The sequence below is a fragment of the Notechis scutatus genome, chromosome 3, assembly GCF_049901735.1.
Source record: "Notechis scutatus isolate UNSWTSFEM ecotype Mainland chromosome 3, rNotScu1.2, whole genome shotgun sequence".
NCBI lineage: Eukaryota > Metazoa > Chordata > Lepidosauria > Squamata > Elapidae > Notechis > Notechis scutatus.
Genome location: NC_142011.1, coordinates 106,393,703 through 106,410,330, shown reverse-complemented (window position 1 = coordinate 106,410,330; position 16,628 = coordinate 106,393,703). Strand labels below are relative to the sequence as shown.

At 39.2% G+C, this 16,628-nt stretch overlaps 1 protein-coding gene across 2 annotated transcripts in view; it reads left to right on the top strand.

Moving 5' to 3' along the window:
* The window catches only part of BRINP2 (BMP/retinoic acid inducible neural specific 2), a 152,059-nt gene that overhangs the window by 87,481 nt on the left and 47,950 nt on the right, over positions 1-16,628 (top strand). For both annotated transcript variants that reach the window (XM_026669196.2, XM_087960904.1), the window contains exon 3: positions 11,528-11,718. In XM_026669196.2, the coding sequence (XP_026524981.2) occupies positions 11,528-11,718 (191 nt within the window). The remainder of the gene's footprint in view (positions 1-11,527; positions 11,719-16,628) is intronic.

The following is a 16,628-nucleotide window of genomic DNA, read 5'->3' as shown; positions in this document are numbered from 1 at the left end:
TCTGATCTATGAATGTAAATAGGGGTGCTAAGCAGAGGTGCCCACCAGCTGGGATTCTTTTTAATTATTTCAGGCAAAACACAATCAACACTTGGAGCCTTGTTCATTTTAAGGGATTCAATCAGTCGGTTTCTCTCTCTCATGGAGACAGGAGGCCAATTCTGAACCTGACCCAGGTTGATCTCATTCTCATTTAATTTAGTAGCAGGGTCCATTTATAACCCTCTGAAATATTCCTCCCAGTGTTGAATTGGCACTTGACTGAAGGGGTGTGGGCCAAGAGTTTTCCTAATCCTCTGGTAGTTTGTTAGAAGAGGGGAGAAATCCTTCTTCCTGACTGATTGTATGTTTCTGTCAGGTAACCTTCATTGCCCATCTTTCTTCTTGTTTTGGAAGGGCCTTGTATTGTGCCTTTAAATTTCATAGGGAGAGTAGTTGGTCTTCAGAACAAAAATGTTTCTTCTTTCTGTACACTTAATGATACGATCTTTTCAGTTGTTTACAGTCTTGATCAAAATATTTTTTATGTTTTGCACCCCAGTTAATGGAGTGTTGCTTTTTTCTTTGACCAAAACAGATTTCGGGTTAAAAATTAACATATCGTACAAATCAGTATGGTTTCTGAGACTTGATGTCTAACAGGCATGCACATATTTCTAGCAGATGCTTTTGTGCTACTTTCATTCCATTTAATTTGTACCTCTGTGTTGTTGATTTCTAGGATTGGGGTATGGACTGCTGCTTTTGTTTTTATTGATTCTCAGACGGGCATCATAGTTAGTAGTAGGGGATGGTGATCGCTCTCTCATCATGAATCAATCTCCCTGCACTGTAGGACGTTTAGATCATGCAATGAGATCCAGTAATCAATTATTTTCTTCCTGCTCCCTCCCCCCCCCTTTCTGCTGGATGATTCCCATCTTGGGAACCATCAAGTTTGCACAGCTCCAAACATTTGGTCATCTGCCTAACACATAATCCTGCCCAATTAGATTTTAAATCCTTCAATTCTCTAGTGTATAAGGGGTCTCTCTGGTGTGTCCTCCTCATAAAAAGTCATAAATTGATGGAGTAGTCGACTTCTCACTTTAATGAGCATTATCAAAGCCCATTTAATTATTCCTGGAAGAATTGTGTGCGTATTCCCCATCTCTACCATTATTAGTTCTCTAACAGGCAAGACTTAGGTTGGGAAAAGACAGGAGAGAAGCAGCTTCTGAAAGGCAATGGCTAACAAGTGCAGCATCCTTGGCACCAGAACCAGAACTTTACTCTTATTATTATTATTCTCTGAGGCCCTCAGGAGAGCTGATTTCCTGCTTGACAAGGGGAACACAGGAAAGGTAATGGTTCCCTCTCCACCTGCCTACTCATTCTTCCTTTCCTCTGGGGGCCATAACTTCTCCTGAGGCAGCACTGTGACGAAGATGGGGAAGGTGGGACTATGCTTGCCTCAGTTTTTCCAGTCTAGTGCTTTGTGGATTCTGTGAGAGAGTACGCATACTGTAAGAGCAGGCAACCAATCCTACTGCATGCTAATTTAAAAATTGGGGGGAAATGGGTAGGGCAAGATGCTTTGTGAACCTTATAATAGAGCAATGTTTGTTATTTTTATACAATTAGACCTCTCTCTCTTTTCTCCGGTGAGATTTTCACAGTGGTAGGACAAAGACTCAACATGGCAAAGGTAAACTTGGGCATGCGTTTTCTTTTGATGCCAGCATTTCCATGTGTGAACCTAAGAACTGAGGTATTAAGGAAGTCCACGTGCAGGGCATGGAGGGCAGCGGCTGGTGCTCAGAATTATGCTGGGGTTTCCACCACATATCTCAGATATGCAGCTTTGTATTTAAAATTATATGTACTACCCTGAAGGGTTTTTAGAAGAAAAAAGTGGAGTAAATAAGAAACATGAAGGGGAATTGATTTAGATTCAAAATTCAGGAATTTCCAAGTTTACGGTGGGGAAAACTGACTGCAGACTTTGATACAGAATTCTGTAGAAAGAAGGAGAGTTAGGTCACACCTCAAAAGTCCTGGAAAAGTGGTGAGGTCAGCTTTAGGGTTGTCAAGGAAACAGTAGAGTCAGCCTGCAAACTTAATTCATTTAAGAAATCTGGGTTGGGGTCTGGTCTGCATAAACCCATGCAGGCATCTTTTGGGGTGGGCTGTCTGATAGATCTTAGGTGAAAGTGCACGTGGACATGCAAAGGCATTTGTTATGAATGTTTCAAGGTATTTCAAAAACTGGGAAAACTTCAGCCACAGTGAAATAATCATGTCCTATATCCCCTACATCTTATTTCTCTATTCTGACAAATGCACACGCACACACACACACACGTATTTTGAATACATATTTTCATTTTACTTTCATATCAAATATTTTTCCCAAGATACATATTTCTAAACATATGCTATTCAAAAAACACGTAGTTTGTCTACATTTTAATTTTTAATGGGTAACCTTGCAAATGTCAGATGTTGAAATACGTCGAGATGGGTAGCAAAACCTTTAATAAATAAAAATAAATTAAAAATCTGATAAGTCCTGAAAATGTGGATCAAATTAAATGCTCAAGAATAGCTAGGGAATAAATGTAGGACCCAGAGGACTATCCTGAAAGGGAAAGAAAAAACAGATGCTTAGCCATTGCCCTCTAAACCCTAACATAATTTGTTTGCATATAGCATATTGGGTAAATATGGCCAATGGTGAATTATTCAGTAAACATGATTAAACGAACTATGACTTAGAATACTACAAGAACCCCATCTGAGTCTGGTAGTGTAACATTGCCAGATGACAATGTTCATTTATAGGATCTGGGGAAAAATGGGATAGCACAGCTGTCTTTCCAACCACTGTATGTCTTGACAGTTATTATAGTCTATCAACTGCTTGGTTTCTGTCTGGGAGACTGGAGATAAGGGGTTTCCATATATAATCCTTTATTTATTTATTTATTTATTTATTTATTTATTTATTTATTTATTTGCACTGCAAAAATGATACAGATACGTCTTTGGAGAAGGCATTACTTGTGTTCACACAAGTCCCTTTCCCATGGCTAGCATAATCCCATTTTTCTCCTTGTCTGAGTTTGCATGACATGTTGAGCCACTAGTTAATCAGATTTGCTGGGTTCACGCACAACTTGATAAGCTAAAGTTTGAGGTTTTTTTAAATTAGATTACAGGTGACCGTCTTATGTAAACATAACCCTTCTCTCTCCATCTAACAAAAAATGAAGAATTCCTGTGGTGGATAGACATATCCCAGTATGACAGCCTGACTGAATTAGAAGAAAGCAATGAATCAGAACAAGGATTCCATGCACTAAGGCCTCTGCCAAAGATAAACATGTTGACACTCAGTAATTTCACATATATCAACTTAACATCTGCCGCCTGTGAAGGAACTCTTATGGTATGTGCCAGCCAGGCCTCAGCTTCAGAGGTGGCACATACTCTTCACACTGGTGATTGGCATGAAGATGATTTCAACTGCCTGCTGTGTTCTCCAAACAATGCCTCTGTAAACAATGATCAGCCAATTTCATTCTAATTTTGAAAATTTCAGGGTAATTAAAGCTAGGCAATGGCTTGCAAACACTTTAATTAAGTCTGATTGGGGAAGATGGAAGGGGAGCAAGGGAGTAAGGGATGATTGGCAAAGCCAGAAATAATACAGAGTTCCAAGATGAATGTATAAACACTAATCACATAACTACCGATGTTGCTTTTAGGCCATATTTAGCATGACATGAAATATAGGTAGTCCTCAAATTACGATGACAACTGGGACCAGAATTTCCAGTGCTGTGCAAAGTGATTGTCAAGTGAGTTGCACCCTATTTTTCAATCTTTTTTTGGTTGTTAAGAAAATGGCTGCTGCTATTATTAAGCAATCATACAGTAGTTAAGGGAATCTGTCTTCCCTCATTGACTGCTTGTCAGAAGCTAGCTGGGAAGGTTGGAAATGATCAGTCTCATCATCCCAGAGCACTGCAATGGTCATAAATACATGCCGGTTGCCAAGTGCCCAAACTTCAATCATATGACAATGGGGATGTTGTGATGGACAAGTCATAAATAACATTTTTCAGTGCCATTGTAACTTTGAACAGTCGCTAAACAAATGGTTGGAAATTGACTATATCTGTAGAGACTGAAGCTGACCTCAAAGGACAGTTACAGAATTGCCAGATTGTTCTCCAAACTTCTGACAGCTGATGCTTGTCTAAATTTCTGTAAAACACATTTCCCCCCCATGAAAACCATGGGGGGGATGTAGAAATAAGGATTAAAAATCCCCATTGTGGGATGTGGCTGCTGAGATAAAGGTCCATAGCAAATGGAGCTTGTTCTCAGTTCCCTTAAGATCCCTCACTCCAAATAAAGATGCATGGAATTCATGATCATACTGTGTGAAATATTGATGCAATGCTCTGCTGCTCTAATACTATTGGACTGCAAAATGTCAAAAAAGCAAAGTGCACATACAAGAAATTCATAGTTGTGCAGTAGCAAATTACAGGCTCATTTCATCGGCAGCTTTGTCTCCATCTTTCCTCAGGAAAACTCCTACAGATCCAAGCTGACATTTGATTATCATTTTAAACTGAAAATGTTGGGGGTGAATTATTGGACCTATTGTTTGTAAAACAGGTATTTGACTTCAGATGCAGTACAAGAACTAGACCTACACTGCTTTGTATAGCAACACATTATTATCTCTGGGTCTGCAAAGATGAATGCAACACAGATTATTTTTTAAATGAATTATGCTAATTAAGAGAAAAGGCTGCACATTGTCTTAATTTAATTAATTTATGGCAGCTGCTACCTCATATATGCATACTCTTGAAGATGTATTTAAACAATAGAAACAGGAAAAAGTAAGTATAATTTTCACGGTCCAATGCTTGCCTTGACACAGATTTTGATCATTTGGCTGGCATATACTACATACAATAGGTGTTTCAGGTATTTTTTCCAGAAAGTTCAAAAAGTACTTTCTATTTCATTGATAAAATATTTTAAAACAGACTCTGTGAAGTTACTTTACACTGGGTAAGATCACCTTTCCATTCAACTCAGTGGACCCTAATCTATTCAGAAATGCCTTTCTCCAAGGTATGCTTTTTCTAATCTTGCTATCTGATTTTTTTTTTATCTAAATCTAAAAGCTTTAGAAGTACTAGTTTTGATCTAGCCTGATTCACCAAAAACATAAAATAAAATCTTGGAGTGTAATACCTGCTATCCCTTTCCCCTTAGATAGATATTTAATAAAACTACTTTTACCATTTCTTTTCATGATAATCTATTCTGGGATTCTTCAGCTATGCTTTAGCCTCTAGTTATTTTACATAAAAAGAGATAAAAGCACTGAATTATTAATACATTGACCAAAATGTAAAAATAAATTATTTTTGTAAGTATATCTATAATAGCAAAAAATAAATGTGAGGGGGATAGGTTGTGATTAACTTCAGAGATAAAATTTAAAATCTTACAATTATATGTCCTTCATCAGCTACTTGCAAACATGTTTTAGGAACATTTACTGTGTTGATCTGCTTGACTGCATTTATTCTGGCATAAGTTTTGATAGCATGTGAAATAATGTCCTCAGGCCGAATAGTTAAAGACTATTTAATTGTTAAAGCCTAACTATTCACTTTATGTAGTATTTAGTTAAAGACTAAATATATGCAAAACAAATCTAATAATCATTCATTAACAATCACTCTTAACCAGTGGTGGGATTCAAATTATTTAACAACTGGTTCTCTGCCCTAGTAATTTCTTCCAACAACCAGTCCACCAAACTGCTCAGAAAGTTAACAACCAGTTCTCCTGAAGTGGTGCAAACTGGCTGAATCCCACCACTGCTCTTAACAACTATAGATGCATTTAATGATGGTTGTAAAGTCACATAATAAATTTATTATTTTAAAGTATCATTTCCCCCCACATACAAATATGTTCCAACTCTAAAAATTCATTTGCCTAACTCTTACATATAGTGGCAAACTAAGTCCCCTTTTCTACTTCTCATATGAGAAGTAGAAGAAGTTTGATGGCCTGTTCAAGTTCTCTCCCATTTTGCCCCTCCTTGCTAAACAGGAATGATAAGCTGTCACTGGCAGGTTGTCTATTCAGCACTTTTCTTATTAATAGTCAGAAATTATTGACTTGAAAGAAGTTCCCTCGTTACCATTTACTACTTTACAATTTGAAGTGTCACATAATTAGCAATAATTTTTAACTTCCCAGTTCCCCATAATTAAACAAGAATATGACTTCTCCTATTCCTTAGTGGTTGTCCATCCAAGATCTGTTACAAGGCACAAATGCCCCCCCCCTCCATGCCCCCCATTCGAGGTCACTGTTTGTTTTGAGTCTGTATAAACTCAGAATGAGAAGTGCTAAGATGATTGGCTGCGAATTCCTATCCATTTTATAATTTTGAAAATGCCCTTTGCTTGTAATTGCTGTTTCCATCAGGTCTTTAATAAACATTTTTTCTATGTAATAATCAAGTCATATGTCCTGACGTCCTGCTGGAGTCTCAAGCTTATGACGTCCTTATGTAGCAGACAAATTGTACGCTTATCTTTGGGATAACATTTTTTAAAAAATAAAGACAATTATGGAATGGAATTTCAGGCAGGCCTAATCAGAAGTAAGTTATTCAGTTGAAGGAGGCTGTTGCCCCCCACCCCTCCATAATCAGTCTACTTAGAAATTTAACTTTAATTATACTGCTCTGATATGAGTTCCACATATGGCACTAGTTTTTTTTAAACTGGTTTGCATGTAACATTTTTCTGCATTCTCAGGTAGGTGAAAGATGTGAATAAAATTCTGGAAACATCAACAGCTTAAAGGGACAATGAGGAGTAATATTAAAAAAACTATTTCATTCAGAAGTAGGTACTGGTCCATTTAACCTGGTGCCAACTGACATGTTTATCAGCTTTCAACAGTGTAGACAAATATCCATAAACAGCTCCTGAAATAAACTATGAGTTTGTGACAGGCCTCATCCATTTGGCTTAATCCTAACCCAAAAAGTCATCTAGAGAAAAGAATCTAGATCAGCCCCATTAATGACACTGGGACCTATAAATCTAACCAAACAGATAAACAAAGAAACCCAGAACCCAGGATTAACACCTATCTCCCCATTGCACAAACAACAACAACAAAAAATCTGCCTGAGGACCCCTCCACCTCCAAAGATTATGACAACACAGAACCCAGTCATAAGACAAGCCACCTCCCTGACCCTTTGAAGACTCAGCCCAAATTTCTCCCCACTCCCAGCAGGGGTCTATGACAAGTCGCTGCAGCCAACTCACCACTGCCTACTTGCCATGGCTAACTCACCACAGCCAACTTGCCACAGGACAAATTGCTGCGGGACAAGAGTCACACTAATATTAAAGAAATGATGGAGTAAAGAAGGGATGCAAAAAAAAAAAAAAAAAGGGGACAGAATGAAATGTGAATGGCAAAAATTAAAATATATTTTAATTTATTTGAAATAATTATCAAGAAAATAGTTAAATTGTCCTGTGGCAAGTTGGCTGTGGTGAGTTGGCTGCAGCAAGTTGGCCATGGCAAGTTGTCTCATTCCCCCCAGCAGAAAGATAACTGCTTGAGACAAGTGTCCTGTATCTCCCTCCAACTACATCACTAAACCTTTCCCATTGTCTGTAGAAATTTTGACCCTTATATTGCAACAGCTAAATGAAATTGCAGCCAAGGTGGGCAGCTCCCAACAAGTCTTTGATCTGCAGATCCCCCATAGAAACCTGGGAATTAATACTGCAGCAGAAGCTGGCCACAGTCAGCATTCTGGCAGCCTTCTGGCATGCCTGGAGATATTTCTCCAGGCATCCAGAAGTAGTTAATTTAGCCAACCATGTCATGTGCTACAGAAAAAAAGATGACTCCTCCTAGAAATCCATGGGAATACCCACAGATAGAACAACCTCCCACTTATTGTGTTCTTATTTTAGATACTAAACTGCCAAAGCAGAACAATTGGCTTTCACTTGATTTTCACTATCTACCCAGTTTAAGAAACAGCAAATGTATCTTTTCAAGTTTTTTTTCTCAGCCCTTTCTCTCTTCCAGATTAATTCAAATGAACAAATTCCTAAGGCGGACTTATCACTTCTGAACCATCAGAGTGTCTTTAAGGAGACTTAGTCAGCAACCTCATCACTAGGAAACTGACAAAATGTCATGAACTTGCAGATAAGATCCATAAAAACACACACTTCCAAAAGCAATAAATCTGCCAAACTTGGCAGCAGCAAAGAGGTTAAGCAAACTTCAAAGGAGGAAGCTATAAACTCAGAACTCATTTATCTGAGGGGGAGAAAAAAACCTTGCTGACATCAAAACACTCTTGATGTGACCTCCCAGTGCTGGTAGTGATATGGAAGTCCAGCACAATAATTTAATTCAGTTGCTCAACCTCTAAACTACCTCACGTTATTGCCTCTCCTATGACCAAGACACATAGAAAGCTGTCAGCACATTACACTGATCCATCAATAACAGTGAAAATGACACTGACAGTGACTCCTCTGGAAGTTTTACACCAGCAATTCTCAAGAAACCCATGTAATCCGAAGCAGCTGTTACCCAAAAGAAACAGCTTGTAAATGTAACAACGCTCAGCCAAACAATACAGAAACCCAATCTGGAGATTTAACCTCATCTGCCTCCAAATCTAAGGCACCTCCCCTGGCCTATAGGAACCTGACTCTTAGAAGAAACATGCCCACTTAACACTGGACAACCCACAAAGAATGCTTGGGATTCCTCTTGCCAGTGATCCACATGTTACTGCACATGCTGCACTGATTCTCCCGATGGACATACATTTGGAAGAGAAGAATGTGAAGCCCATTGTGCCACTCCTCTTCCCTCACAGAAGGAGATTCAATCATAGTAGCCTCAACTATCAACTAATATGAACCTTCTACCCTTGCAAAAATCACCTACCCAGTCCCAAGTGCACAGCATCTCCACTTGACATTAAAGCTTTTATTCACCAGCATAATGTCATTCTTTCAACCTAGAATGTGGCTGGATGGTTTATATCCACCAGAGATCTCTGTTTTACTGACTTCCACTCCCACCATGACACCAGATTGCTCCAATATGGCCACCTCATCAAGGCAATTAGAACTGAGAAAGGCATAAAACAAGGCTGCATATTGGCCCCATTCCTAATTCCATATTTATATCAAGTGCATATTGGACCATTTTCTCAACCTGAAGTTTCACTCCCCCAAATTGGCTGGAAGACATATTTCTATTTTGTTTTTGGCAGACAATGTAGCAATGCTCTCAAGAATACCTGTTGACCTAAAAGAGTACTGAGTGCACTAGGGTGCTATTGCAAGGAAGAGCCGTTAGAACTCAAGTATAAGAAAAACAAGATTTGCAAAAAGTACTTGCCAAAGGTCCAAAAATCAACGGAGGATACATGGCCATGAGATTGAGCAGGTATACTGTTTCAAATATCTGGGAAATAGTCCCACATTCTGCCAACAGTAGGAAATCCCATTGAGACAACATCACTGAAAATACACAGATAAGCTCATTTACAACCCTCAAATCCTCCTTAAATTCCTCAAGATACAAGACGGCCACCATATACCAGTAATATTCAAATTATTCGAAGCCAAGCTAACAGCACAACTTCTTTATGATGCCCAGCTGATTCCCTTCTCCAGTTCTGCTCCATTAGAACTTTTTCAGTCTTAATTTCAAAGATTAACCCTTCAAACTCCAAACTATGTCTCTAATGCCACCCTGGGATTAAAACAGACCACATGAAAGTAGAAGCTAGAGTATAGGTGATGACATTCATCTATTGACTCAAATTACCCTTTATTCATCTTGGCCTTGCTCCACTATGAGGGATGGTTCTCAATTAACATGGAAAAAGACAGTGACAACTAAAATTTAATCCTTGAGCTTCTCTCCAGGCCTTCTGTTTAGTATGCAATATGTTCAGGCCATAGCACTCATTAAACAGTGTTTAGCAGACACAGAGCACCAACTGGACCTGGCCAGGTCTTCAGCCTTTTCTGCCAGTGAACCTAAGAGATGTTCTGTCTCTTTGTGGCATGCTTAACTAATCTTGAAATACCTAACCACCCGAGGGCTTTGCTTTGGCTTGATGTCACATTCTTCTCTTAGCTGTCATTCAAGATTTCCTACCTGGAGAGACAATGCCTCTGTGGCCCTGGGCACATAGAAACAACAGAACATGTAGCTCTCCAGTGTATTAGCCTCATCTTATCATTACTGTATAAATACCCAGGCAGCACAGGACAATTTTGCACTTCCCTGCTGTTCTCATATACCAACCATTCTACAACATGCAGTGTTGCCAGATTCTGTATGGTAACATTTTAAATCCATCTGATGATGGGTGATCTGTGCTGCAAACCAGTTTAATGAGCACCTAGGATGCTCTGTATTATAATCGATTTAGTTTTTCATGTTTGTTCTGTATTCTGTACAGTGGTAGATTTGTCTTCTGTACAGATGCAGATAGATAAACTCAACAAGACGTCCATAACAAAGTACTTTTATTGGTTCATCAGGTATCCTCATAACTCACATTTGTGATGAAGTTCTTCTTTAATGACCAATCCTTTGCATATCTGTCTTGTAGGTAAAAAGATGATTATCTGCTATCCTTTTCCTCTCATCTCGTAGTGGTAGAAATAGAACAGTTACCACGAGTCTGTGAGTTCAGCCAAGAGTGAGGAACCCCCCCCCAACCCATCGAGGGTCAATTTAGTGACCAATCAGGATTACAGATGTGGTCACGTGACATGGACTACATTTCCCAGGATAACTTAACTACATTTACCATGATGCATTCCCTTAAGGGGACAGCTCACAAGTGCTACCAAACTATCCAATTCCCATACACTGACTGGACAGCACAATGTTCTTTTATACCTCCTTTTATATTATTTTTAGAGTTTTGTTTTTATACTTTTTAGCTTTTTTGTATGCAGTCTTTATTCTGTTGTATCTTTTATGCTTTTTAATTTCCTGTACACCACTCTTCTTATGCTGCTTTTTGACTGTAATAAAGTTTGACTTCATTGGATTCAGTCTTCCTGTATGAAGAAAATAGAAATCAAGCACTCAGTTTCAGCAGTGAAGTCAGTCTGCTGAACATTTCCATTAGAAAAATATTCAGTAAATTAAATATGTTCCCAGTTTTATCTTCCTTCCATGTCATATAGCAAGTGAAGGTCTACTTATAAACAGTTGTGTTAAAAAAAAACCTGAGGTCCTTCCAGGGTTGAGGAAATTATTTTTTTACACCAACACCTGTTACTTATTCCTGAAGGCTAGAAACTTGCTATTCTTTTTTGATTTACATAAATTCTAGAGCCTTCTGAGTGTGATCTGCTTTGTTTATTGCTAGCCTTCCTTATATTATTGTCTTACTATTTTCTTCCAGAGAATTTGCTCGTTGGAAAGTCAATAACTTGGCATTAGAAAGAAAAGATTTCTTCAGTTTGCCTTTGCCTCTGGCTCCAGAATTCATCCGCAACATTCGTCTTCTGGGGCGTCGGCCCAGCCTTCAACAGATCACAGAGAACCTGATTAAAAAATACGGGACCCATTTCCTTCTCTCAGCAACTCTTGGAGGTAAATACTAAGCTTTCTGTTCATACATTAAACTCATAATTTTACTCACAGTTTTGAGCTGTATCAGCAAAGACTATATTATATTAAATATATTTCCTGAAGCATTTACATTTACAGTAGACAAAGCCTAACTGTAACAGCTCTTGCAGTTATTTATTATTTATTAAGATGAATATCATTTACTTCTTAAATAAGCTCAGGTGAGACAAAAAGACTCAATAGTAAGTTGCATGGAGTTATTTGGAAGCATTGTGCATAATATGTGGATCTTTTGAATATGTGTTTGGAAGCAGAGTCCCTGCCTTAGGTGGAGTTTATTCTCAATGCACGGGGTTGCAACTCTACGGCTCAATCCAGTTTTAATAATTGTTATGCCAAGCTAAAGCACAGATATGAACAGACCCAGGGTCCAATCAGAAAGATCAGTTGTCTAAATGGCAAGAATATATGAGGATTGCATAGAAACTGTAGTTCATAGTGATAGCCTATAGTGATAGTGCTTCTGTTCTACCTATTGCAGTGTCACATCCTGACAATATCTGTCATTGATCACACAATTGCCTTCCCCATCAGGGTACAACACTTGTCTCCAGGAAAGATGTGTCATGGCTCTGTGTCTTCATAAAATTTTCTCTGCAACCTCCCTCTGTGAGCCACAGTCACAGTCACTGAAGCCTCACAGCCATGTTGGCAAAGATTTCCATCACTGTCATCTCTTTAGAATCAGTTAGAGACAGAAGGATACGAAACATTAGAATAGTCTGAGGCAACTCCAATTTCTATTGCTGTCATCTTTTTAGAATTTTGAGGCAGAAGGATATGCAGCATTACAATATTCCTTTCAGGCGGTCTCCAACTGGTGCCACAACACTCTGTGCTCAAGAATACTCCTCCCCCTGCAGCTGACAGGTCCCTCTTTCCAGCTCAAGAATAGCAATTCAATAGACAGCATTACAGTTATGAAGAAACAGCCCCCTGTTCCAAAGCTATGGTTTGAATAAATTGTACTTCAGAAATGATTTCTCCTGTTATCCGTGCTACTTTTCTCCATTCTCGCCCCCAATAATTTGAGGAGAAGGACTTTAAATTATTAAAGTAAATCATTTTCAGATGAGTGGGTTCTAGAATTTAAAATAATACTTGCAATGATCCAAAGGATCCCCCATAGGTACATCTGTTCATTGCCCCCCAGAATGACCGTCACTCTAGATCGGGGTGTCAAACTCAAGGCCCATGAGTCGGATCCAGCCCACAGGATGCTTAGATCTGGCCTGTGGGGCCACCCTGGAAACAGTGAAGGACCGGCCCTCAGTGCCTCTGACAGCAAAATCGGCCTCCCAACCTCCCGTTTTCAGCTAGGACAGCCTCCTGCAAGCCTCTGTCAGTGAAAACAGAGCTCAGGAGGGTCGCATGCTCTGACCCAGCTGAAAATGGAGATTGGGAGCCCGTTTTTTCTGGTAGAGCACTTATGCCACCACAAATGCCCCTGACACAAGTGACGTTAAGCTGGCCACACCCACCCTGGCATGCCTCCCCCCTCCCCCCGAGGTCAAACACAATCCTGATGCGGCCCTCAATGAAATCGAGTTTGACACCCCTGCTCTAGATGGTCACTTAAAGGCTTCATGGCTCCAGTTGGAATGTGCATGACAACTAAGTAAGGTTGTCTAATATAAACTAAGGGAAACTTGGTTTTTAATGTATTAAAAATGTGTTTGTGGTGATGGGGGAGAAGGAGTTTAAAACATTAAGCCACCTTGTACATACTGAAATTGAAAATAACAACATGAAGTCAGTTGGGTAACTTTGAGCCAGTCACTCATTCTCAGCCATAGTAAACAGGCAATAACAATAGCAGAGTATAGACTTACAATGTCAGCATGTTGCCCCCCAACAATCTTGGTTCTCATTTTACCGACCTCAGAAGAATGGGAGGCTGAGTCAACCTTGAACCCCATCAGGATCGAACTCCAGACAGTGAGCAGAATTTTCCTGCAATACTGCATTCTAACGACTGCACAGTCAGGGCTCTCTGGGAATGGCAAACCCTTTCTGAAATCTTCCCACAAAAACTGTAGGTATTTCTCAACACTGAGTGGAAGGCACCTAAGTAAGTGAATGAATGAATGAATGAATGAATGAATGAATGATCCAGTGTTTTATCCATATAACATTCACTCCTCCCAATAATTTTTCTGGCCTGTGGGAAGATTTCCATAAATTTCTCTCCCCCATCCCCTTCCAATTGCTAATGTATAAAGAGCTAAAAAGAGAGTTGTAGGTTTGGACAAGATGTAGTTTTCTATCCAAAAATAGCTTTGAGGAGAGTGAAGATACATGGCCACTTCCTCAAAAGAAAAATAATTAATTCTAGCTTAAGGCTGTGTATAGCATGGTGGTCAGGAGAACTGCTGTAGAAAGCAGTAGGTGAAGCAGTTCACACTTTTCTCTAAGGATTTATCATACTAGGATTTATTGGTGTGGAGGATTTGTTATTGATTAAAGCCATAGTTCAAAGAAGAACTTAAAGCAGCAATATGGATTTTTTAAAAATCCATAAGTCACATCTAGTATTAGCAACAGAACAAGCTTGCCAAGAGTCTAAAAGACAATTAGTGATATTCCACTATGTGAGTGATTGCTTGGTTTAAATAATACCTTTGCCAGATTAACATCATTTCCCCCCTTTTGCTCACATTAACCATCCCTTTTAATGCTGTGGTGAGCCAAAGATTTCAAGGACTGGGGCAACTGAGTTTTTGTGTGCCATGTAAAATAATTCTCTGTTATTACTGAATCTGACTCTACTATGTAGTAAGACATTTCACAGAAGCAGAAGATCTTAGAATAGAGTTGGAAGAGACCTTGAAGGTCTTCTAGTCCAACCCCTTGCTCAAGCAGGAGACCCTATACCATTTCAGACAAGTGGCTGTCCAGTCTCTTCTTAAAAACCTCCAGTGATGAAACACCCACAACTTCTGAAGGCAAGCTGTTCATTTTTAAGGCTCATGTTTAAGTGATCATCCAATAGGACTGAAGGTCCCTCTCACAGATACTGTTTTTGAGCCAGGTTTCACTTAATCTGTACATGTACCTTTGGTTTTTCCTGCCTAGGTGTAACTTTAGTTATACTTTAGTTGCTTCTCAATAAAAAATGATTGCAACAGACATTCTAATAGAGGTATTTTGGCTAATGCTGAAAGTCATGCCGGGTATTCTATTTCTCAAAGAGGCTTCCTGTGGGTTAAAAGTTGATCCATTTTTATTTGTAACTCCAAGGATTTTGGTCCAAGAAAGAAACTGCAACGTGATTGAGTGTGATAATTGAAGAAGAGTCAGAATTTTCCACCTCCACAAATGCTGTTGACAATTCAAAGGCACATTAGATGCTAATGTCTGATAGGAAAGTTTCAAATCAAGATAACCTGTATTCCTGAGAGTAGACACCAGATTCATTATAAAAGAATCCTACATTTCTATCTCTGTTGTTTGAAATATAATTAAAAAATAAAACCACCTTAACCAACCTTATATAAATTAAAATCTGTTATTTAAACAAACACAAAAATGTTAATTTTTCAATTTAAAACGTTTGTGAAAAGACAATAAAGAGATCCCTTTCTTGAGTTTTACTTCCTCAGAGAAGAAATCCTACACTATGGGGACAATCAGAGTTGGCTCCAATGGTGGGATTCAAAACAATATACCACCAGTTCTGTGGGTGTGGCTTGGTGGGCGTGGCATGGCTTGGTAGGCATGACAGGGGAAGGTTACTGCAAAAACCCATTTCCTGCCCATCCCACTAACCTGCTTTCCAGCTCTGTTCTCCTGTGCAGGGCAACAAAAGAAGACCCAGCCAATCAGCTGGGACTTGGGAGGCAGAGAATAGATGGGAGTGGGGCCAGTCAGAGGTGGTATTTTCCGGTTCTCTGAACTACTCAAAATTTCCGCTACCAGTTCTCCAGAACTGGTGAGAACCTGCTGAATACCACCTCTGGTTGGCTCCCAATTCTTAAGGTTTGTTGCAAATGTAGAATAGACTGTTAGATCTTTTGGTGGTGCAATGGCTCAGCAATTAAGAAGCTGAGCTTGTTGGCTGGAAAGCTAACAGCCTGGATTTGAAATGCAATGGGGTGAGCTCCCATTCTTACTCCTGCTCCTACCAGCTAGCAGTTTGAAAGAATGCAAATCCCAAGTAGATAAATAGGTACCACTTTAATGGGAGGATTACAGCATTCTGGTTTTTTGCTTCATGCTCTATGCTGTGGCATGATGTCATGCTGGCCACATGACTGTGGAAACATCTTCGGACCATGCTGGGTCCCTCGGAAATTGAGATGAGCACCACTCCCTAGAGTCAGATACAGCTGCATAGGGGAAACTTTTATCTTTATTAGATTTATTTATTAGATTAGACTTGTTACAGAAAATACATTCATTAAAATATGAAATTCCCAGGCTTGGAAAGCTTTAAATTAAATTGTATTTGAAATATGACTATCAGATTTGGACTACAAAAATTTTGACAATTTTTAGATGGCAACAAAAATACTGAAAACAATTTGTCGTCCAGAAATTATCTGGGTTTTTCTAGCTCAATCTGATAAACCTAATCTGAAAGTGAATAGGCAATTAAGGCAATGATGCTAAACAGGTTGTTTTGATTTGCATTTTCCATAATTTTCTAGAAGATAGGCTATAATATTTTGGGTTCTTGAGTTTATAGTATCAGCTGCAAAGAACCAGAAATAACAAATGAGCTGATCTTTATGGTATCTTTATGGTGTCTAGAAGAGCTGCATTGGCACAGTGGTTAGAATGCAGTACTGCAGGCTATTTCTGCTGGCTGCCAGCAGTTTGGCAGCTGGAGTCTCACTGATTCAAGGTTGATTCAGCCTTCCATCCTTCTG